Genomic DNA, 24,765 nt, shown 5'->3' with positions numbered 1-24,765 from the left:
TGCTGTAGTATGCACAGCAACAAAGCTAGACCAAACAACACAGAAGTAGCTGTGTCCCAAAAAATGAATCCATTACACCCCGTTGAAAGTGCAGACACTGCAAGGAGTATTTCCATCCCTTTTTTCTGGTAACTTGCTAGAAGGTTTTGTGTTGGTTTGGGGTTTTGTGGTGTGGCTTGTTTTGTTTTTTGTTTTTTTTTTTTTTATTTTTTTAAGTCCTGTTTCAAAATCCTATTTCAGTATGAGCCTCAGACTTTTATCAAGAACTTAAGAACAAATAGTATGTTCTTAACCAAAACTCCTGCTACTATTTCTAAAAAATGGTCTGTGATACTGTAATCTCTACATTCATTTCCATTTATATGCAAACCAAATAACATATTCAGCAACTGTAGAGAGGTGTCTGCAACAATCTTGAGGAAGTACCACACACCTTCCATAATACTGTCACTATTCAATTCCTAGGTTCTTTTTGCAAGACAGTGAGATTATCGTTAGCAGAAATAGGGAGCTAGCTACAACACCTACATGAATAATATTATAGAGTAAAAATGAACTTCTCTTTGCTTCAAGCAATCATCCAAATAGGTTCCAGTGTGGGCCGTGAACAAACAGTACCTTCAATAGATTGGAAGTTTCACAGAAGGACTGTACAAGCATGAAGCAGAGGAGGAAGAAAGCATACTTTTAAAAAAAGTGCACCTGTTAACAGAACCGTAAGAATGAACTTCCATCACCGTTCAATTCCAGCTATGGAATATAGAGTATTATATTGCTCTGCTACGATATCATACACCAGGATTACAATACAAAAGCCTGTGTTGGGTTACCCAGCTAAAAAGCCTATTTCCGTACACGGCAAGAGTGACCGAGTGCAATTACAAGCCTTATACTTTGCCAAAGATTATTCTGCCCCTTCAGGCAAGCGGTCTCCCTGTCAGGACCACTATTAAGGCTGTAATAGCACGGGTCCAGGTACATTACCCAAACAGAATTTCAGGACATCAATTCAGGATCATCTGTCTGAAATGCTCATCAGCTCAAAAGTTTCAGAACAGTACGTCTGTACTCTGCTGACGTCTTATCAGCCTGGAAGAAGAGTATGATGGGGACCAAAGAGCTGCAAGGCAAGCAGCCCTTTACCTCAGCAGAATTAAACAAAACCAAATCAAAGACAAAGTTCCAAAAGATGGGAAAAGCTGACAGTACAGGCATTCCATTGTATACTATACATTTAAATATATCTTCAAAAAGAAATGACCTTTAGTTTCTTCGACAGCCAGTTTATCACAGATCTGCTTTTCATAAGTACAAAGATGCTCCAAGGCTTCTTTATATAGTCCTGCCTCCCGGAGGACTTGATTTTGATACAGCAGCAGTTCACTGTACTCATAGTCCACTTTATCAGGTGATGTCTAGATAGGAAAACAAGACACATGGGAAAGTTCAGCCTTCTAGGACGCATTTGGGATTTAATTCATTTAGCTAAAGGAACAGCATAAAGTTTTCACAATATGAAAGGAAGCAAAGTTTTATTTTTAGCTTACGCAGCCATCCGCAGAGGAATTTCATGTTACCCTCTTACCTGCTGTGTCTTCCTAAATTCCTCTAAAATTTTTGCTGCCATTTCATAGTCTTCCAGCAGATGGTAAGCAATAGCATAACCAATCCATGATGCTCGCTGTGCAGGTCGAAGCTGAAGCAACTGGTATCTTGTTTCCTGCAAAAAAAGTAGCTACTAGTTTTCTTGACTTTATTCTAATGCTTTGTAGAATCCATTAGGCAACATTCTGTCTTCAGTACTCTTTAATATTTCAGGAATGTCACCAAAAGTAAGTTTTTTATGTGCAAATTGTTTTTTTGTGAACCACAAAAAAAAGAATAACCTTTAAAACACTATGATGGTCTCGACTGAATAAAAAACCATCACACAAAACACATCAGGTCCAATCGAATACTTGTAAGTCAGACTAACTTTGTTGATGTATGGCACGTGCTTTTCCTGTATTACTGCTTATGAACAGGATGCAATTAAGGATACTTTGGTTTGAGTTGCAGGAACATTAACTATACCCTGGTGTTTCAAATCCACCTTGAAAGTACATATGTATTAAATCATTACAAGAGTTGTTAGGTGAAGTAGGTCACGCAAGTGCATCCCTGTTCTTTGGCAAGATGATAATTACAGCTGGAAGATGAAACAGATTTGCTTGGTATCATGCTGGTTTAATCTGATGGAAAAGTTATTGCTTGTTTTGTTACAGGCTTCTGAAAGGCATCTTCAAGTAATTAAAAAAAAAAGGAAAAAAATCGTTACTGCCTACTAAAAAAGCCCAGTCAGAAGTAGGGGTTAACAAAAAACTAAAACTAGTTGCAGCAGTTTGACTAGAATGAAGATGACTAAAAATATTATAAATTAGGAGAGGGTGGAAGTTAAAGCAAAGGAAAACCACCCACTCACAACCTTATTCCCAGTTTTGAGAGTAAATTCACATTCTTCAGAAACTGCCATGTTAACATTCAATCCTTAATGCATTCTGTAACTACGTGTTCCTTGTGTGTTTAACAATTATGCATCTGTACTCACATTTATTCAGAGGCCAAAAGAAAGTACATTTGTAAATTAATTTTGGCACCTATGCTAAGTTTTGGTTGTCTTGTCTCAGCAAGAAGAGTCAAATTTCTAAATTACTAATATGAAAAAAACCTGTGATTAAGAAATGTCCTAACTCAGGAATAAGTTCACTGAGGACCTATGTTAGCAGATGGTTCCACACGGCTCTTGAGAACAAAACGTGTTCTTGGCACACTAATATTACCCTTATTTGAAAAGGAAATAATCAATGAAGACATCAACTAATGTGCTTTAATGACCACAACTTTAAAGGTGCAAGGAAAACCTGAAAAGATGAAAACCTGACTTAAATCATCATCCAAGGTCTCTGAAGTAAAAAAAATCAAACATTTATTTTTGCAGGGAAAAGGAGTATCTTACTACAGCAGACTACATCAGCTGAAAAACAAACAAGTTTGCAGGCACAAAAAATGTAATTTAGGATGATCTAAGGGGTTTTTTCCCCCCCGATTAATGTTTGAATTATAAATATTTAGGGTGAGCATTGTCATCTTTCTCTGGATGGCAAAGTAGGTAACAAACACGTCTTCTATAGTCATTGTTCTGTCTAATCCTGAGCCATACACGGATCACAGGCAGCAACTATGACTTAAGCCTGAACCACACGAGCATTTCTGCAACATGCAAACTAAACAGAAGCTGCTAGTTTAAGAAATAAAGGTATTGTCTAACTAGACATCAGCTCACAATTCAAGACAACAGAAAAAAAATAAAACTACATTAGGAGCAGCATTTGTAGAGAAGACAACAGAAAGTCTGTATTGTTCTTTACAATTGAGGCAAGGCAGCAAGTAACTGGGTGCTGCATTAACAGGCAGAAAGAGGGTTCCAATCTGAGTCACCAAACTGTGTTCAGCTTTACTAAAAAAATAAATAGAAAAAAACAATACAGTAACCTAAACATTCTGAGTATTAAATCAAGAAAAGAGGAATATTCAAGACTTCCGATCCACAATCTTACACTGGAAATGGCGGGAAATGCAGGGAAAGATTTGGATCCAAAGGAGCTGTCACTAATGCCCAGGTTGGCTGGGAAGCAAAATATGATGTTCCATGCAGCATACCATTTGTTTTGCATTGTTACCCACTGCCAAGAGAACACCGGTGGTCACCGATTTAAGGGAGGAAGGATATATTGTAAAAAGTTATTAAAAAAATAGAAACTCCTTTGCCTGAGTAACAGTCATCATCTGAACACATTGCCTTTTACCTGCAGGAATGCTTCCAAAAAAATAAAGACTGGGGAACATCTACAGCTGGATTATACAGCATAAAAAAAAAGCAAACAATTCTGCACTGAGCAGAAAAAGAATCATTTAATGTGCCATTAAATCAGTGTAATGTACAGAAATTGCTCAGTGGCACATCTGCTTTTACTGCCATAAAGTACTGGGTAGCAGTTTTAACACTGGATCTAACTGTATTGTTTTTGGAAGCATCACTGAACAATGTGTCACCTTTGCTGCAGTTCCCTAGAAGTTTATAATAAATGCAATATGTGTACTTACCCTGTAACCTTCAAGATCCCTCATTTGAATCTGCAGCAGAGAAAGATCTCTCAAGATTTGAAGATTGTCTTTGTCCCATTTCAGTGCATTCCTATAGCATTTGATAGCTTCGTCATACTTCTTGTCTGACCTCTGAAGAAGGCCATAGACATGCCAACCTGGAAAACTCTGTTAAAGATTCTATTGAATTTGAGCAGGGAGAAATTAAGACCCAACACAGCACAGAGAGCAATTGTTGAAAAGCTCTTAAGCCATTTTAGAAATGGACAGTAACATTATAACCATTACAATTTTCTTTAGCTGTGTAAAAACCAGCTGCAAACTGAAGACAGAGAACTGCTTGCCCATTGTATGTACAGGTTACATATAAGATGCTCTAAACTGTAGTTTCATGTACTAGGGGAAGAAATAAAGTAATAGGTTCTCTGAAAAGACTATCAGGCTTACTCAAACACATTTTTGAATAAGAGTTTATATTAGACAACTGAAGTGCTTGCACTTTCTGCATTCTAAGTATATGACAAGTCCTTATCAATGTAGTGGCAACTACTGATGTTTTTAAAGCAAATCACACACTTAAAATGCCTAGTTCAGCCCACCACCAGTTTAGAGTTGCAGCTTAATGATAAAAAAGTACTTGGAACATGACAGAGTAGTATTTGAACCAACTGTGACTGCAAGGGTAACTGCAAACCATCTGCCCTTTGGATAGGGTAGACAAAGTGCGATGTATTGGAAACAAAATTTGAAATTCTGAACTTACAGTTTGAAGCCTAATGGTACTAGCTTCTGTTGCTATTCTATAAATCAAGTAGTTGTAGAAATAAACCGTTTTCCATTCACAAAAGAAAGCTGTTTCAAAAAGGATACAGACATGGCTCTTCAAGTCATTCCTTAGGCCTCTACGCACAAGTTCATAAGCTTCCTCTTTCTTCCCTAGACAGTTCAATGTTAGTCCTTTCATTGCCAAGGTCTCTAACAAATAATAATAATAATAATAAGATTAAATAAGTATCAGTCATTTCCATAGGGTTTTAAGCTTAATATAGCAACTCTAAATACAGTAGAAATGCAAATTTAGACTCAGTTATCAGCACCAAGATTTTGCATTCTTTTTTCACATGGAAAACTATACTGGCAGATCATTCACTTAAGTACATCACCTACAACAATAAAATTTATGCATCACTTCCACCAAAATGTGAAGCAGCGTTTTACTTTAAAGGCACTTAAAAACTGTCTGGTCTACAAATATCTTGAAGAGTGTTTTCATTTTTCCTCCTCTGCAAAGAAGCATTATAACTAAAGTATTTACTCACAACACAGACTTCCACACATCCACCCATGCCAAATTAGTTGGCAAAGGAAAAAGAAAATTTCTGGACAGCAGAAAGAAACTCTCAACTCAGTATTAAGAACCAAACATCTTTTTCTTCTTTTATAGTAAGGCTATTCCTTCAGAAAAAGTAGCAGGCCACAGACCTGACTGGCATACAGTGCTGAACAATAACCAATCTCTTCCTTTTGTCTTTCACGTCTACATGAGTGAATAACAATTTCCCCTGAAAAGTCATTTAAGCAATACATACTTGTATTAAGAAACATGCACTGTGCTATGATGAATACTAGACTTGCAGCACAAAGATAAAGAATGGTAAGCTATGACTACTGGTAAGACCAGTCTTTAAAATTACAAATCTTAGCAACGATAACTGCTTAACATGGCGCATGCTCCTGGATGCCCTTACTGCTTTAAACGCAAAAGGTTAACTATAAAATGCTATAAATATAAGACTTCAAAATTATTACCCCACCCTAAAGCATAGGGGGAAAGAGCACATGCCATTTTTAAAAACTTACCTCCATGTTCCGCAAACTTTGGGTTAGAAAGGATCTGTTTACAGAACTTCAGACCATTTCTATACTGCTTATGTTCGTAACACCTCTGTTGAAGAAAAGCAGAATACATTTATTAAAACAATTTAAAGTGAAATTATTTCTGCACCCCCAAAATTAGGCATCAGTGCACCTAGGCCTTTCAGAAAATGTACTAATATTTTAGTTAACCCTGTTTAATGTGCTTCCTGACATTAAAAATACTTCACATGCCCTGAAAAAAAGAAGCATATGTTAGTAAGAACATGAACTTAAATGTATAACTGAAGATCATTATCATACAGCAATTCCTTGGCTAAGATGCCACAGGAAGTGTTAAGTGCCTACAAAGATTCAAGTTTCCAATAACATAAAAGCAAACCTCATGTCATAACATATTTTGGTGAGCATTCAACTCACTTTGGCTCAACTATCTCTCAGAGAAATACCACGAGATAACCTCCAACAACCATACAAGCGAGAAAAAAATTTGAAATCGGAACTTGGCTTAAACTATCTCTGAAAGCAACTTCTTACTATCAATTTGAATACCACATCTCTCATACACATCCAAACTTTCAAAACTGGGATATACTAACATTATCTTGCCATTCTGGAAATTAAAAACACTCCTCTACAGTTTTATTATATCCAGCTGTAATGATTGACCTGTGTTTGAGTCATTTCGTTACACAAGATGACAATGCAAAATGGCACACAGAACAAACTTTTAAAACCAGTTTTAGTATTTTACTTCTGTTAATCCACTCCCCGTGCTAATCTTTAAATTGAAGCCAAAGGAGGAAGAAGTAATGTTGTAAACACCAATTCATATGCTTTAAGTCACTTAAGCAAATCCTAGGAAATTCTTCGTTTTCATTTTACTGTGATACCAATGCCCCAACTTGAGTCTAAGAATCAAGAAACACACATTGCTTGAGCACAGACCCAAATCCTATGGTAACTGACTCCGTAACAGGTCCTCACTGGCTCCAGTTGAGCAGTTCTGGTGGCAGCACGGCTGACAGGAGTGTAAAACTAGGTACAGTGGACAAGTTTTCAAGTCCTCCTAAGTCAGTCATAGTTCAGGATTCCACCTTTCCTCACTGCTCCAAAGTAGCTACGCAAGAGCATTAATAAGCACGTATTGACACCATTTTTTCTCCAAGCATTTCCATCAAAAAAAAGTCCGGAGAGGCAGACCCAACAGGTCAGGTCATCAAGCAGAAAATCCTAAGAATAAAAATTTAAAAGGTTACATGGATATTATGGAAATGCTCAAAAAAGAAAATGGCTTATCTACCTCAACTTCTCTGCTTTACATTGCTTTTGCATCACAAAAGGTGCTGTTCAGCATCCGGTTTTCTCTTCCGAAGCACAGATGGAGACACCAACAATAAACTTCAAAGGTGTAAAAAACTGGTATACCACTATGTGGATGTATTATTTGCTAGGCACTGAAGTATCAACGCTAAAGACCAAGAGGCATCACAAACCAAGGATCTTGCTCCCCCTACCCTGCTGCCAACTTTTGGAGAAAGGAAATAATGGGAAAAGTAAAGAAGAGGAGAAAAAGGAAGATGCCCAGAGAGAGCATCCAAAGCAAGACTGACTCAAAGAGGAATGTATCAACAAAAGAGCGACAGAATGGTCTGGACTGGAAGGAAACTTCAAAGATCATCTAGTCCAATGTCCCCGCCACAGGCAGGGACATCTTTCACTACATCAGGTTGCTCAAAGCCCTATCCAACTCTGACTTTGAACACTTCCAAAAGACAACACCCTCTGTCAGCAAGGACAGGAAAAGTTGGCAGGGCAACCACCTAGCCAAAGGAAGATTAAGGGTTAGGTAAGAGGAAATCTGTGTAGGCTTTTTTTTTTTTTTGTATTTTTATTAAACTTCACTGGTTATTATTCACACCTTTTAGTCATTACCTGCTTTCAAGTAGCTGGCTGAGTCACTTTAATCAGCCACTGGCCACAGCTGACAGAGCTTACAGGTGACAACACAACAGGGTCAAGCTTTTTTTTAATTGAAATCATCAGTCATAAAAGTTACCACCCAGGCCTCCTCCCTGAAAGCAGAACCTCCATTTGCTCCCACCTAGGTAGTTGTGAAAGCAGCAAAACCTGTCACAAAAGTGGTGCAGCCGCAGGAACTTAAGAACACGTCTCGAGTCGAACCAAGGCACTGCCACAAGGAGAAGGGGTACTTAGGGGTTTTGCAATTTGCCTTTAAGTACAGCTGCTCTGATGCTGGCTATCTACGATTCTATGAAATCTTATCTCTAAACAGTTCCATTTTACATACTCTAACAACCAGCCTTTCACCTTGAAGTTTAAGGAAACTCAGCCAGGATGGTACATATATGCTAAGCACAGGAAAATTTGCACATAGATTTTTCACAGAGTAAAAGTACCTTGCATTATTAAACTCACCCAGAATTGTAACAAGTTCTCCCTTTAGGCTGCAGGGAGGAAAAGTTTATAAGTTTATACCCACTTATGTCTACAGAAAGGTTCTCATCAACCCAGACGACACTGGGTAGGACCAATAAATTATCAGGAACTGATCGTGTACGTGTATCGCCTGAAGTACCAAATAAAGAACCAGCCATAGCTGCACATAATCCCCAGCAAAGTATCAGCTCTCCATTTTCAGGCGTTTTCCCATCAAGACAAGTTGAAGAATTTCTCCAGCCTTTCAGATTAATACTTCAAGCCTACTTCATTCTATTAATGGAACCATTTCAAATTGTGTCATTTTATAAGTTTCTCTATTCTATGTATGTATTCTATGTACACTGTATTATTTTGACAGTGAAAGGAAGGGAACAAATGAAAATGAGGTCATGCTTCATCCTCTTTCAGAAAAGAGATTGTTTCATCAAAGCAGGTCCAACCACCTCGCTAAGATTTTACTACTTGAAGCCATGCATATATACTTATCCCCTTCTCCAAAGAGGTTACGGACTAACAACCTTAAATAAATGTGTGTACGACAGAGAAGGAAGTCAGGAATGCAGCATATGCCACCATGGGTGGTACAAACCTTGGTGAAACTGTGGCTTCAAGGAGCAGAAACACAAAAGAAAAAATTTTAAGAAAAAGGAGACAGTAGATACCAAAAAGGGGAAAGGAGGAACAGAAAGAATAACACAAGTAAAGATGAGCATGAATAATACACAGCCTGGGAGAAAAATTCCCTAAGGGAATCAGTAGTTTCTGAGTAAGAGGAGAAAAAAGAACCAGTAATTAAAAAAAATATTAACAAGTAGGAATGGTGACATCTCAAGTATTCTTGGGACGCTGCTGGAAGCAGAAATGGTCTTCATCTGGGTAGTTTGTTTCCTCCCAGATGAACAGCTTGTAGTAGTCATTCCCAGGCCTCCAACCCTTACTTTGGGACAGCTGTTCTGCAGAAGTAACATACTTCTCCGTTGCAGAGACCGCTACAAAAGTGTGGTTGCCTCCTCCAAGCTGAATTCTTGCATATATACACTTCCAAAGCCAGCAGTAAGAGCCTTCTTGTGACGCTTGACAGACAAGTGCTCCAGCTATGGTTTGTGACATCATGCAACGAAAAAACATAAAAGCTAAACTTCTAAAAAAGTAAGGTTAATGCTTTAAAACAAAAGAACGTAGCTCTCTATCAGCACTTAATATCTATTACACATTTGCTGCCCTTCAAAGCTTTTCCTTTAGTAAATTACCAGATTTTTAAAATATCTAACAAGCTTTTCTATACATGTCATGGCTAGACTTACAACCTACTCCAAACACACCAAAACTATTTTTATACTCTAACTCATTTTCCGTATTTATAGCAAGGAAATAGCACCTGCTCCAATGCAATTCTACAAAGAATTAATAAGATGAAGCAGACAGAGTCAGACTCCTTCAAAATCATGCAAGACTATAGCAGGTAGGAGAGAACTTGCATTTGCACAGCTCTCCTCGCCTCCAAAGTATTTATTCAATGGATTTGTATACATGGTGATTACTAGACTGCGATTGTAAGGAACACAGCTAGACCATATTCTCTAGAAACTGAAGTCTGAGGCGGAAAGAAGGCTCACGTGCTGGTGTTTGGATGCCTTCACTGTATTAGGGCATCTGCACAAAATCAGTCTTTGGCCAGCAGATGTCTTACACATGGCTCAGCATGCCAAGTGCGAGTGAATTCCGCTGCATTTCTTCCTTGATGGCTGCCATAAAGAAAGGTGAAAAGATTTCACTATTTATGGCTTACTTATGTCTAGACAGCTAACTGCTAGATGGAGTTTGTTCCCCCCTTGCCACAGATAATCCAGTTTTGAATCTTCCCCCTCTAGTGCACCTACTTTCTAAACCTCGTTACCAAACCTATGGCTAGCAAATAAGACTGACTTGATTCTTAAACAACTACTCTGGTTACCTGCAAGGTTATATGCAAGGGCCATGCTACTGATTATAGTTGCATTCCTAAGGGCTGCTGACAATAGCAGAGATGACTTTTCACCCAAACTTAATTCAGCATTGCTTTCTTTATATATTGCATAAGCAAATACATCTTCACAAATGCATTTTAGAAATTTGACGGTCGTAAGTTTGCAATGTAGAGAAGTAGGCTCTAATTCATTGCTACCTGTAAGCAAGCAGCACATTTTACCTCTGACATATTCCTCCTCTCTCAAAACACAGATTTTAATGGTCAAGTACATATGTTTTCAACTAAAAAGCAAGGATAATAGTCAAGTGCAGTATTTTGACATGCAGGTATGCATCTCAGCATCAAATACACAGCACACGGCAAACCAGATTCTGCCATTACACATGAAATATTTTGCACATATTCACTTCCAGAAGTGCAATTTCTTTTTATCACAAAGCAGTCTTCCTGTCCTGCAAGCATTTAGTAACTCAAGTAAATATTTAATAGCCATCCCAACTTAAATTTGCTATTTGTAAGACATTTTATCATCACTACAAGTACAGACTGAAGTGTTCTGGATGTTCAGTAACATCAACAGTTAACAACAGATCTAAGCACAATGCCAGGAGTTACCATCAGTCTTACCAGAAGCTTCATAGCCCAGTGAATCTACACTGCCACCAGGTATGACTTAACTTAACCTAAGCAAAGAATCACCTAGATCATGACACAGAAAGCAGAAAACTCCCTTTCTAGAAGGGCACTTGAGAAGATGCGTATATCCAATCTAACGTTCAAGAGCATTTCAAAACTGCTTTGCAGTAGTAAAAAAAAAAAAAAAGTCTCATGAAAGTCCATCCAGGATGGATTTTGCAGCTGATTAAACAGGTGAGAAGCAGACCCAAAAGCATCTCATGAGCAAGCTGAAGATAGTCATAGCAGAACATCATACAGGAGAACCTGCCTTTTGTCTTCTTAGCCGGACGCATGCAAAACTAGAAGTTTTTCCAAAGCAAAAAAGGTACCATTTGCTCCCCAAGCTCACAAATGGGAACACTGGGGTGTTAAGTGACTGCTTGCTTTTTATTCTTACTTGGAGGAGCACAGCTAGTTACAAGAATGGGGCGAGAGTAAAAAATCAGTCCCAGGCATGTGGGATGGGATCACATTCTCAATCATTATGCCCTTTGAACTGGAACAGTAACAGAACAATAGCATGCAAAGTTTATTAAAAGAGACAGAAATTTACAAAGCACAGTGTGAAAAACTTTTTAACTGTTTTCTCTTTGAAGATGACATATTTTCCCACGTCACACTTAACCCCCACAACACCAATTTTTTAGACTCCTGTATCTGCAAATTAATGGCATTAAAATGAATGCAAATTCAAGTTGTTTTAAAAAAACCCTCAAACAAAACCAACAAAAAACCCAAATGCCAAAACACCACCAAAAACCCCATCGGAAATCCATTCTCAGTGACTGTAACTCCTTTCATTAAAGCAAACATCCTAATTTAGTCAACGCTATGATGGCCTAGCCAAAGAATGCGATTTTCTTCACCAAACGAGTACCAAAATTGGATTCAGCCACAAGAGACAGTGAAGATGCAAACTTAAAACTTCTCATCACCAATCCAATGTGCTCAGCTCCTCTTCCTCAGCAGGAGACACGGCCCATGTTATCGTAAGAGGCAATACACTGCAGACTATTCCCCAGCATACACAAGAGTCACCAGACAGGACAACTGATAATATACATGGGCACAGGCAAATGTATTACTTGCACCTGGAAGTCCCCAGGAGAAAGGATGATGGGTTGCTCTACCAGAACAGTTCAGGGATTCCACGCTCTGCCATCCTCTCCCCTGAGAGTTTGTGAGGCTTGAGGAGAACCAAGGTGGACAAATCCTTTCAACTACAGTACAGGGATGTGCTCCTTAGCAGACTCCACAGTTTCTCCCAGTAGCAGCCATGAACACGTACGCTTGCAGCATCACATAGCAACGTTGGCAACTACAATGCCAAGACCTTTGGCAGCAGAAAGCATTAGTGTAGCTGGTCTTTGCATTAGCCAAGGTGTGCGCTTACAACGCACGATATGCATGTCCGCCACTCAGATGCTATCCATTTCTTCCAGCACAGTTCAGATGCAGCAACTCAAAAGATACTAAGTCCAAGCACTGCACAGCTCAAGGCTGCTTTCCAGCAGTTACTCTCTCTACAGCTAGACTAGATCAGGTCAAGTGTCTAAGGTGGCACTAATTCAAGCTAAATGTAGTAAAGAAGATTCTGAAAGCTGGAAGCATTAAGAGCAACTACTCATGAATTAGTGGGTCTTTTGAGCACTAGCCATATCAAACAACTACTCACCTTGAATTAGTGGGTCTTTTGAGCACTAACCATGTCAAACAGCTCAACAGCTCTAGGCAAAAGCTTCCACCACACTGATTCAGTTCCATGACAAATAGAAGATGTATAAACCCAAGGACTGAACACCACCACCACCTCCAGCCAAAACAAAACTTACAGATACATTAATGCTGAAAACTCGGGCAAACTTGCAGAAATTCTTTTGCTGTCAGATTGAAACCAATCCTCTTCCATTGCTCTGCAGTGTTAATGAACAGAACTGATCTTCATAAGAAACAGCTTTAGCAATTGCCTAATTTAAGGGACTAAGAAACCCTCCTCCTGGCACAGCCCATCTTACTTTTTCAGAAGTGACAGATACCTTCATAATTAGCATTGCTTGGTAGAATATAACCAGAGGAACAGAACAAGTTCAAACTGAAATTAGTTAGGAAGAAGGTAAGAAACATCTGTGTCTTTTCATTTAATACTGAGGCAGTAATAATAATTTTTTATTAATAATGTAATAATTCCTGTATTTGATGAAATCAGTATGGGAACGGCTGCTGACAAGTAAGTTACCGGTTTTACAGAAGTAAAACTAGAAATCTGCACTCACTGAAGCAAGGCTATTGCTGAAAAATTCATTATTCTACATCAGTTCTGTTGGCCACTAGTTGCTTACTTTAATCTCTCCTTCCTAGGGAGAATTACCATGAATCTGGCCACGTCAACTAAGATCAGCTGACTTCTGTGCCTTACCCTGGAACCCTATGTTCAGGCTTCACCTCTGAATTTAGCATGAAACTGACTGTACTTCACAAAAGATCAGTCTGACTGTACTTCACAAAAGATCAGTCTGTATAGGATGTATTTGGCTTTTCATGATCATCTGAAACAACTAAGTAAATCAATTCCAAGATATGGCATGAAAAGTGCTAAAGGAGCCTACACAATAGGTTCTTCTGGATTTACACGGACACTCCAACTCAGCTGTATCACACAACATAGCCCAAGACACGCAGTAAGGCTACTGACATTTTCTACCCATGTATTATATGACCAGAGTACTCTTCACCCTTAGCTCTGAGGTATGTGAGATGTTGTCTTGTAGCATTGAGCTGTTGCGAAATAGTTAAATGTTGCTAGTAAGATAAGAAAGGTTGTTCTTCAACATTACAAGGCTTGCTAACCTGATTGCGTAGTATCATAGAAGCAAACAAATCCTTGTAACAAGTCTCGCTGATCTCAGTTTTAACGGGTGGCAATGAATAATTGTTCATTTTCTCCAAATGCCTTATAAGAAAAATCAGAAAGGACGTAATTCCTTATCACCACTCTTGATGCATTGACCCAGTGCTGCTGTGGATGAAGAGATTTAAACCTGAGATGCCCAGCAATTGCAACCAGCAAACACTCATTAAAAAAAAAAAAAAAAAAAAACAAAAAAAAAAAAAACCTTTGAAAAACAGGAATAAACACAACTTGATCAAATTCTAACCAAAATAAAGGGTACTGGATGGATTAAGTCTATTTCCCCAAATAAGGTTAGTTTCAGATCATTACAAACCCCACTACCCCACTTCGGGTTTAGCTGAGAGTACCTATAGGTAAGACTGGCTATGATCTTCCAACTGAAGAAATTAGGATGCATTTCTGTTACGAAAATACTTTATTAACTGAAACAGCTAATGAACAAAATTATGTTGCTCCTCTGTAATTTACAACAGGGAATCCTCTTTCTACAATTTCTGACAGCCTCAACGACAACAAATGCCCTAATTTGGTGAAGAGGCTTTAGTAACAGCAAGTATTGCTCAAGCAATTCCTTCATAGTATCCTAGAGTCTCAAACAGTAATTTCTTTCTTTAACAAGTTTGAGAAGTATTTCTGAAAAACAAGAACGGTGACTCTGCTTAAAGCAGCAGGTCTGTTCTTTACTTCCATTCCAATGTTTAAACCAAGACATAATTTTTTTTCTACTACTTCTGGCAAAGCCAAGTGATGTATTCCTTTTGGCAAAGGAAGAAACAAATGACTGACATCTCAGCAGCAAAGATACTGGAAAAGCCTTCCTAGTAATTCCGTGTTTCAGATGAGATAGTATGTGGTGAAACTCCAGTGGTGAGCATACTTGATTACTGTACAGTCATGCAAATGCAACAATGATTGCATACAAAATGTGCTAATTTACTTGGTTACTGATAAAAGTGAAATTCTGGAAATCAGTCTTTAATCTTGAACCAAGATCAATTAAGAGATTTCAAAGTCTGTCACCTCAGCAAACTTAAAGTCAGCACCTGAACTTCTCCGAGACAGATCATTATTTTTAAAAGAACTGGTGCTGGCAAAAGTATTAGTGAAGGAGAAGCACAGGTCTGTCTAGTTTGGAAGTGGAGGGACAGGGAACAGATTCTGGAATGAAGAAACAGGAAGATGGCCCAGCAGGAGGGACTTGGCATATTTACAGCAAAGACATTGAAGAGACGCTGTTCAACAGGCTTTTTTATCATCAGGAAGTTCCTGTATCTTTTGGTAGAATGCTTGTCAAAGCCAGCATGGAAAGAAGACCGTTCAAAGACAAAAACCCTCAAGCACAGCAGCATTACTGTAGAAATGACCACCAAAAGGCTAAATTCAAAGCCCCCTCCTCCTGCAGCAGACACCTTGGTTACTGTAATGCCCCACTGGAGGACACTGGTTCTGGCCATACCCAATTAAGCCTGCCCAGCATATAAGGTAACTGATCCAGAGATATAAGATGTACGGCTCTCCAGACATCATGAAGACCACAGAATCACCAGTCCTGAGCAGAGAAACTCTGATGAGCATACAATGTAATATACACAAGCCCAGACCAGCATGGCACCTTGCTTCTCCAGGATGCTACTTCTACAGTATATACCAGTTATAAATCAGCAAAACTACCTCAACAAGGCCTGAACACACACAGTTCCTCACTTGAATTGTTTGTCTGCATCATAAAATATGCCTCGCTTCTTAAATACTTGGACTTCTTTCCTCCCTGCTTAAACCATATTCAGCTAGAGGCTAAGCCCACTAGCTATCGTGAGAACTATTTGCACCACTTACTCTGCCAGACCATCATGACGCCAAGAACTTTATTCTCTGCTGTTTAGAGGAACTGGAAAACTCTTCCACATGATGTACGGCACCTCTAGCAACTTTGTATTTTACATTTGTTCAATACATTTTCAATGTATTTAACTTGTACATCCAAACAAAAGTTAACTGAATATTGTCTTTTGGATTGGGGGGAGGAACCCAACCAAAAAAACACCCTGAACATATTTGACAAATTGTACCTGACTAGATAAGTGGCTGAATGATTTGGCAACGTGCCAGGAACATTCATCGGTTATATTTAATTTACAAACATAATCAGACAGTCCTACAACTACTAGTTTTATACTTGCTAGTAAGGGGGGTGGGGGGGATGGAGTAAACCGCTTTTTCCATTACTTCATACTGCATCCAGCCTCCTGGGTACCAAAGAGTCAACTTCTCAATCCCTTCAACTCCTGCGTTTGCTATTCTACCCTTTCCTCTGCCTCTGCCTGAATTCTTGAGTAATCTCAGGACTTCCTAGAGATGATGTGTGTCCAAAATAATGATACACACTCAATTAATTTTAAATGTTCAAATGGATCAAAAACCAAAAGAAAAAATGTAGAGATCTACTTTCCTCCTAAACTCCACAGAATGTTTGAGCAGAAGAACAGGAATATCTACCTGCAGACTTAACAGTAAATAGTTAAAACTTTAAGCAATATAAACTAGAAACTTTCTTTTTAACTGAAGTGCAAGTTTAAGCAGAACAACGATCAATAATCCTGTGGGTTGTTGTTGTTTTGTGGGGTTTCTTAATTCTAATTATGCAGATCCTGTTCCCTTTGTACTACAGGAACACTATACTGTCAAATGCCTTTCAACTGGAAAAACATTTCTATTGGAACCTCCACATACCTGCAAAGTGACTAGAGAGGTTAGTCAGTGTGTTGCAACATGCAAAGACAAAGTGCACACGCTTCTGAACTCAGAATTTGTCAGTTAAGTGGAAATGCTGGCTTGCACGCAAACCCATACACAAAAGAAATTTACTGATCATGTAAGATGCTTACTACACGACAAACAAACAAACTCTGTTAAGTTATTATTGCCTTTTGCTATGGAAAGCTAGGCAGCTTGGTGTAGACCTTAATGTTTGTGTTACAGGCATACTTCTTAAAAATGGCAAAGAATTGAGGCCTCAGGAACTTAAAACACACACAAAATCAACATTTTTTCTTTGTTTTCTGCTTCACCTACAAAAATACAAGGCTGCTGCCTACTTCACTCCTGTGTTTACTACCTCCACAAAAATCAGAATGATTTTCTATTTCTGTAAACAGCCTGTGTCACAGCAATTATCTATTTGAAGGGTAATGCATCCTTTTGATACCACTTGGGCTGGTTCTCAAAACATCTGCTGGGGGAAAAAAAAAAAAAAAAAAAAAATCTCATCCAGGCACACTCAACAGAACTCCTCCATGGTCCACCCCAGCCAGAAGACAGCATGTGCCAACCCAGGGCCAGACAATCAGACCACCTTGTTAGCTGGTCAGGGGCTCAGGGGTCCTGTCAGGGAGCCAGATGCCCAGGCAGACTCAAGCTCCTCTTGCTGCTGTTAAACCACTCATGGGCCAGAGGAAGACGCAGCAGGGGATATGGCATAACGAAGGGTTACACTCTCCTGAAAAGAAGGTGTAGACTGGCGAGGCTGCAGGAAGAGAGAGGTGGAGTAAAAGCATAGGAGTATGGAAGTAATGTACATCTCGCTAATTCAAGCCAAATACGTAATCAAAACTTCACAAAGTTGGGTCATTATCCATAACAAGGCTGAGAAGTGGTTCATTAGCCAAATTTCCAGTGTGATGAAAACCAGCTTTAAGGCTTTTCTAATCGCAGGGCAGTCTTAACACTAAACTACATATCACAGGCTCATCCCTGCAAGATAACAGGAAAACACCAAAATGCCACAGTAACTTTCAGCCTACCCAGTTTCTGAAACTCCTGTGTCTGTATTGAAGAATTTCAGTTTAAAAAACAAAAGGGACAAAATAAAAATTGCTTCAGTCTAAGAAATCTGCTTGGACTGGAGCACACCTTTCTCTTTTCTGACCTGAACCAAATCACAAAGCTTTACCCAACTTGCATGTGCTGAGCCAGCATTTTCTCCAAATAAACTCTTGTTCTTCCCTTTTTCCAGCCATCCATACAAGTACTCAGACAGCCATGCATCAAGCCCAGGAAAAAAAAAAAACCCAAATAAAAAACCACCCCAAAAAAACCCCACAACCCCCAAAAGTTTTAGACACAGACAGGCTCCTTGATTCAGTCTGTCTGGGAACTGCACAAGCCATCCTCAATGCAGGGGAAGGTGGGCGAGTGAGCAACAAGGCTACCGCTTTTGCAGCTCCCAACACATTAAAAATTACACACTTAGAACAAGGCCACACCAACTCCCAAGCAGGACCGAGTCTTTCCAAGGAAAATAAGCTTTACAGCTCCTCGTACCTACTTTTTAACCCTAAACGAGACTGCATGTGTCATGAGATGACTGGTCTGTGGATTTCTGGTTCTACAGATTTATTTCATTTTCACAAAATATTCTGAAAAAGCAAGTGACTGAAGATTGCACACACTCCCCCCGCCTTAAGTGGCGGCGGTTTACAGAGCAGTAAGCCTGCTCTTACTCCAAGAGGACTGCAGTACCCTTCTTGCTTCTGATCTTGGGAACAATCCAATATAGCAGCCTAAGCCTCTTTGGAAGAGGACATGGGATTTTTAGACAAAACTGACTTTTTTGAGAGAAAACAACATAGCGCTTGACCCAGATAACAGAATTTTCTAAATCAACCCGCTGAATTTATTCACTAATATAACTCTGTTGTTTTCCACTCGGCCCAGGACCTTGGTAAGACAAGGTTCCCACAACACCTGCACCAAAGCTGGAACAAGTTCCTTCAGACGTGCGCAGCTCTGTTACACTTCAGTGGTATTTGGACTGTACTCTTAACAATCGCATCCTAAAAACCAGGTTTAATGACCAAATCCCACCGCAGTTTCCCGCATCCACATGCCAGCTGCCGCCCAGAAAAATCGATTTGTCAAACTTTAACGGGAGTTAGCTACAAGTTAAAACTTCGGGAGGACTTCAAAACCTTCATCCTGCTCCGCTTCCTCCTTTGAAAGCCATCTTCCCCACCGACCAACAGATCTGGCCCCTATCTACACCAAAAAATCTGGATTACTAGAAAAAAATCAAATAAAAAATAAATAAAAAAAACAGAGGGCAGCTGCAGGCGGCATGCCCGTGAGTGGAGCACCGCGGGGGTATTCTCACGGAGCCGCTGGAGCGTCCCGCCGCCGCCAGCGCTGGGACACGGGTCACCTCCCGGGTCACCCCCCGGGTGGGCGAGCTCGGAGGGGCGGCCGCCCCCGCTGCTGCCCCGGCCCCGCGGGGCCGCGCCCGGGCGGGACAGGGCGCGGGTGACAGGCGCCCTTCGGCCCGGCAGGAAGGAGCCGGCGGCCGTCAGGGCCGGGGCGGTGGCGCCGGGGCTCCGCTCGCCGCCAGCCCAGGGGACGAGCCGGGCCACGGCCCGCCGCTCCCCCCCCCGCCCCGCCCGCGGCCCGCCGCGGCCGAGCCCGGGCCTGCCGCCCCGCCACTCACCAGGATGCGCTTGAAGAGCGCGTTCTCCTTGGGCGGCAGGCTCACCGACGGCATCCTCCCCGCCGCTCCCGCTCCCGCCGCTGGCTCCGGCGCCGCCGAGGGGCTCCGGGGAGGGGGGGGTGGGCGGGCGGACTGCGTCCCGTCCCCGCTGCTCGGGCGCCGCTGCCGGGAGGCTCCCCACCGGACTCTGGCCGCCGCTACCGCCGCCTCCCTCCCCACCCACCCCCCGCCCGCCCTCCCTCCTTCAAACCGCCGCGCTCTCGCCGGCTGCGGGCCCGGCCCCTCCCGGCCGCCGCCGTCTGCGCGCCGGGCTGCCCCGCGCCGAGCCCCGGGCGGCGGCTCACGTGGTAACTGAGCAGGCCGGAGCGAGGCGCCGCCAAAATGGCCACCGCCGCGGCTTCCCCAGCCGGGTCACGGCGGCCCGCGCGCATGCGCCGCGACCCCCGCGCCGGCACCGCCCGGGCCAGGTGCGCCGGGGCGGGGCCCGAGCCGGTCGGCGCGGGCCCGGGTCGGTGGGGCCCGAGTCAGCCCGTGGGGTCCCGGCTCAGCGCGGGCCGGGCGTGCCCCGGCGCGGGGCCAGCCGCTCGCGCCTCAGCCCGCCGCCCGCGCGGCGCGGGCATTGGTTCTCCCGGCGGGGCCCGCCGCCTCCCCCGCGCGCGGGCCCGAGGGAGCCCCCGACGAGCGGCGCGCGCCCCGCTCTGCCCGCGACGTTGCGGGCGCGGAAGGGACGGGCTGCGGGGGCCGGCGGGGCGGGGACCGGCTCTGGCTCTGTACCGACAGCGAGCGCCGTTAAGGGCGGGGGGGGCGGCAGCGCGGCAGGCGCCCGGCCTCGTGCGGGACAGCTCGTCCGCGGGGCGCCGGGGCGGCCCCGCCCGCGGGGGCGGGGCCAGGCCGGGCTGACAAGATGGCGGCGGCGCTGCGGGCGGCGGAGCGGTTGCGGTTGGCGGCGGGGCCGCCGAGGCTCGGTGAGCGGGGCCCAGCCCGCCGTGGCTCGGGGCGGCGGGGAGCCCGCTCTTGCTTTAGGCGAGGGGGTCTGCCCCGAGGGCTGGGCGCGTTACTGGGCCGTGTCGGTGCCCTGGGGCCTGCCCGTTGACCTGAGTGTCGGCCGGGGCCGGCCTCGTTCTCCTTGGGTCTAGCGCCCCTCTTCGTGGCTGTGCTTAAAGCAAGCCGCGGTGCAGTTTTCCTTTTTCTGTTTTTTTTCTTTTTAATTCCCAACCACTCTGTTTTAAATTAATCTATTTATTTCGGTTTGAAGTTAGTGCTGCTTCCAGGCTGAGAGCAGGCTCGCCCGTTCCCCGTCGCCCGTTCCCCGTCGCAGCTCTTTAGGGAGGCTGTGCCGGCGCCCTCCCGGTGGGGCAGGCCGCGGGAAGCGCCTGGGGATGAAGCTTTTGCCGGGGACACCCTAAAAAAGATGAAGCGCAAACAAAAGATGCAGTAGGGTATGACTCTTGTGGCCCAAGGGAAGGCGAAGGGCGCTGCTTTGAACTGCTCCCCATCCCCACTTGCCTCCTCTGATCAGGGAGTTCATGGTGCTCACAAATGGGTGAGCTATTAACAGTGTCGTAGGGACCACTTACACAAAATTAATTGGATGTGTTTGTATTTTTTTGTTGTGGTTTGCTTCTCTCCCCCCTTGATTGTATGAGTGTTAGTAATGGACTTGGTAGTCTAAACCTGAGAAACATTAACACATTTGTAATCTTCCTTTTTAGCTTTTACTCGTTCTGCGTTTGTTGCAAAAAGACGTAATTATGACCAACCAAACTGGTTTGGAGTTGGCTTGGCTTTTAGCACCAGTGCTGCCTTGTGGGCTCTTGTAAGTGTTTTCATTTGGGTTTGTTGACCTTAACTATTCCCAGACCATAGTGATCTGAAGGCAATGACTACAAGCTACTTAGCTGATTGGGATAACGGATTGTCACAGCAGGTATCAAGATTGAAGCACAATATATTGATTAATTATGTTTCCCCAAATCTCTGTTGCATTTTTCTTCATAAAAATGAACAACTTACCAAACTTCTCTGTGTTGCAAACTTAAAATGGCCACATCAGATGAATTAATTCCTCAAGCCTGTTGGTTTAAGGCTTTAATGTTATATTCCCCCATGGATCTTAAAAAAGACGTAGCAATATGCCTCAATAAAGTTGTGTTTGTCAGACTACTAATGCAATGTCTTCTCATCTTTCAGCTGTAGTCTATTAAGACCCCCTTTTCCAAAGCAAAATGCAGATGTAAGATGTTTCCTGTTTCAGAGAGCTAACAGGCTCAATGTTGATAAAGTAAGCAGGGTGTCGTAGCTCCCATGAAGATATGTGCAGGATAAGCAGCACTCCCATGATGACAGCACTTTTCAGGGTGGGGTGGATTGATTGACAGTAGGGACCTCCCCCCATTCAGTCACCCCGCAGAAAATGTTTGAGAAAGGTGTGGAAAAAATGCCTCACTGTGCAGTTAGTAATTTACAGATAATTTACTCTGTATTGTCCCCATTACAAACTGGTTTGCATTCTGGTAACAGGAATTTTATATGCTGTCGAGGTCTCTGTTCTCTGGTTCCAGTTGTGTGTTGTTTAGCTGTTTATCGTATACTGCTGTTTTATAGCTTTTCAAGCAGCATAATGAAGATGTAATGGAATATGAGAGAAGAAAAGCAGAGAGACAACACAAGTGTACAGGATGTTCGTAGTAAGTATGGTGCTTTTTACTTAGCTGAATACAAATTCTGCACATCTTTGATTTCTGTTAGCAATCAAGATACCGGACTGACTTACCTTCTTCCTGTATTATTTTCCTTTATACTTATTGGGTTTTGCTTTTCTTCTAACTTATTCCTAGTTTTAAAGTGATAAGGTGACTGATCTGTATTTTCATATATTCATTTGTGTGCATATTCACTGCCAGCTTTCTGTATTGGATATGCAAACTTTTGGAAAATAACCATATATCTTACAGTGCCTATAATAAATTTAGGTCGCAAAGAGAATACCTTACAAGTGCTTTAGTGGCAAGGATATCGAGCTCACTAAAAATAGCTTGTCTTTGCCTCTCTTTTATTTTAACAGGTCTACAGTGGGAAACGTTTTTTTCAGTTTCACTTGTACATTACACATAAGAATGATAGAAAGTCAAAGCCTGTAGACCTGCATTATGGTGCAGATTGTATGTGGTCATTGTCCTTTTCAATGTAAAAGACATAATTGTTTCTACCAGTTAAAAAGTCTATTGGGAATTAAAGTCTCGGAGCCGTTAATATGTCACATGGAAGAACTGCTTATACTAGGTATAGAAGAACTTGTAGTGCTGTGGTCATTTTTCCCATAAATACTCCTCTCCAGCTAAAAATACAGTATGTTGTGAGATGTTTCGAACGATATTCTTTGCTTCTATTTTTGTGTCGCTAAGATATTTCCCCTCCCCTTCTTTCTTAGGTTGACGGTATGCTCACTAAGAAGTAACGTGATCAGCAGTTGTCCTGCAAATAAATGAGCACAGCAGAAGTAAAAAGTATCTCAATACTTACGCTCATACATTTCATGTGCAGAATTAAGAAATAAATTATGGAGTATGGAAGAAACTTATGAAGACTTCCCTTGCCGTGTATATTTCATTCTGCTGGTCTTGAAATTGTTTTATGTGGCATTTCTGTTTCATAGTTTATCAATGTTATTTTCAAAACTCTCTTTGTTATTCTGGAAGGTATATTACAAAATTAGACATCAGTTCAGAGGAAGTTCAGCAAATGTTCCAGAAGTTAAGTGTACTTTTGCCCTGCCATAATTTTCATTGCTAAATTTATAACATAAGCAATAAGTGAATATATAAGAACGGGATTTATGGGAAACCTAATGAAACTAATCTGTACAAATGCCAAAATGTGTGTTTGCTACTTCACACATCAAAGCAGCGTCTTTCAGCTCAGTCTTGGCTGGGTAGATTTTCAAAGCTTGACCTAGTGACTTAGAGATGCCATAATGAAAGTTACACATCTGTTTGCAAGCTTGAGCTAGTTCCTTGAGTGCTGCTGTTCTTAAGTCCTCTGTAATCTGGATTGGCTTTTTCTTTCCCTAGAGCAGAAACGAAGCTTTTGTCAGAGACAACAAAAATCAGAGGTGGCTGACCTTTGAATACTGTGTGGGTTTTTATTATTTGTCCTTGCCAGGAAGTTTGCTTTGCTTTTGCTTCTGCATGCAAAGCGGAAACATACTCTGTATTGTCAAAAAGCAAGGATGAAAGCCCAGTCTTGGATCTGGGAGACTGTTTAACTCACCTGCAGCTTGTCAGTCTGTCCCTTCCTCAGTGGCTCTTAGCTAGGTCCTCTTGGGCACAGCTGCTTTTCTGTCTTGCAGCTCTCTGAGGCTTCTCATAGATCAGGGGTCCTCAAACTACAGCCCGCGGGCCCGATACAGCCCCCTTGGGTCCTTAGTCTGGCCCGCAGTATTTACAGACACCCCGCCAGGCCCTCCCCGCCAGGGGTTTGGGTGGGGGAACCACCTAATCCGCGCACCGGCCCCCTGTTTAAAAAGTTTGAGGACCCCTGTCATAGAGGAAGCCATGCACTGCTGTCCCCCAAGGATCTGTTCCATGGAGGTGCCGCAGCGGGCAGCTGAGGGGGCTGTGCTGGCTGTTTGGGGCGGTAGAGGAGGGTGTGCGGTGCTTTACCCGAGGCTCGGGGCTGTGTGGCAGAGGAAGGGCTGGCCTTACCCCGCCGGTGTTTCTGGAATCGCTCACTGCGATGCCTGAAAGGTACCTGCAGCCTCAGTGGTGGGACTGCACCGGCGGTGTCGCAGGTGTCAAGGTCAGTCAAGGACAAAGGGCGGAAGAATGGGATAAAGATAATCGGCAGAAAATGGCATTAAAGAATCATTGAGGGCACCAGGGCTATGCGTGGAGAAGGGATGAGTAACGGGGCAACAGTCCAAGGCCGCAGGGCAGCTGCCGAGCTCCGACCTCGAGGGGCCTGTGGCTTCAGCTAACGTGACCCCGCAGCGCTGAGTTACTTCCACAAGCGTGCTGCTGCCAGCGCCGAGCTCGCTTGCCCTACTGTTTAACCCCGCTGCCCTTTGCTGTGGACGTCAGTTATTTCTCCCGATTTTTTTTCCGCGGGCATTGTTAGCAAAGGAACTCTCTCAGAGGCTGTTTCAGTGAAACAGCAGTATGTTCCTCGCTACCTTCCCCCGCACCTTGGTGAATGCAACGACTTGTATCCTCCCTCTCACTCTGGCGCATGTGAGTGTTCAGCCGCTCCCGC

General features: G+C 42.6%; 2 protein-coding genes across 3 annotated transcripts in view; one reads left to right on the top strand and one right to left on the bottom strand.

Moving 5' to 3' along the window:
- NAA15 (N-alpha-acetyltransferase 15, NatA auxiliary subunit) overlaps positions 1-19,731 on the bottom strand; it is a 46,601-nt gene extending 26,870 nt beyond the window's left edge. Inside the window, exons 1-6 of the mRNA XM_055794923.1 lie at positions 19,516-19,731; positions 6,004-6,088; positions 5,014-5,118; positions 4,144-4,301; positions 1,586-1,720; positions 1,262-1,415 (exon numbers count right to left, since the gene is read on the bottom strand). Of these exons, the coding sequence (XP_055650898.1) occupies positions 1,262-1,415; positions 1,586-1,720; positions 4,144-4,301; positions 5,014-5,118; positions 6,004-6,088; positions 19,516-19,569 (691 nt within the window). The 5' untranslated portion in view covers positions 19,570-19,731. The remainder of the gene's footprint in view (positions 1-1,261; positions 1,416-1,585; positions 1,721-4,143; positions 4,302-5,013; positions 5,119-6,003; positions 6,089-19,515) is intronic.
- A 591-nt stretch (positions 19,732-20,322) lies between these two features.
- Positions 20,323-23,095, top strand: NDUFC1 (NADH:ubiquinone oxidoreductase subunit C1). Of its 2 annotated transcripts, XM_055794924.1 has the most exons (4): positions 20,323-20,480; positions 21,228-21,331; positions 22,120-22,202; positions 22,946-23,095. In XM_055794924.1, coding segments are annotated over exons 1-4 (249 nt in total). In that variant the 5' UTR covers positions 20,323-20,419; the 3' UTR covers positions 22,947-23,095. The 2 variants fall into 2 exon arrangements, with proteins under 2 accessions (XP_055650899.1, XP_055650900.1); XM_055794925.1 differs by lacking the exon at positions 22,946-23,095 and having other exon boundaries at positions 22,120-22,203.
- The last annotated feature ends 1,670 nt before the right edge of the window (positions 23,096-24,765 follow it).

The sequence above is a fragment of the Falco peregrinus genome, chromosome 2 (assembly GCF_023634155.1).
Source record: "Falco peregrinus isolate bFalPer1 chromosome 2, bFalPer1.pri, whole genome shotgun sequence".
Taxonomy (NCBI): Eukaryota; Metazoa; Chordata; class Aves; order Falconiformes; family Falconidae; genus Falco; species Falco peregrinus.
The sequence above is the reverse complement of the archived record's forward strand: the minus strand, read 5'-3'. Positions and strand labels throughout refer to the sequence as shown.

Excerpts from the sequence above, each read along its gene's own strand:
- NDUFC1 (XM_055794924.1), top strand. The coding sequence starts at position 20,420 with ATGGCGGCGGCGCTGCGGGCGGCGGAGCGGTTGCGGTTGGCGGCGGGG. Across the intron at positions 20,481-21,227 it reads GGCGGGGCCGCCGAGGCTCG|CTTTTACTCGTTCTGCGTTT; the intron begins GTGAGCGGGGCC and ends CTTCCTTTTTAG. Across the intron at positions 21,332-22,119 it reads GTGCTGCCTTGTGGGCTCTT|CTTTTCAAGCAGCATAATGA; the intron begins GTAAGTGTTTTC and ends GCTGTTTTATAG.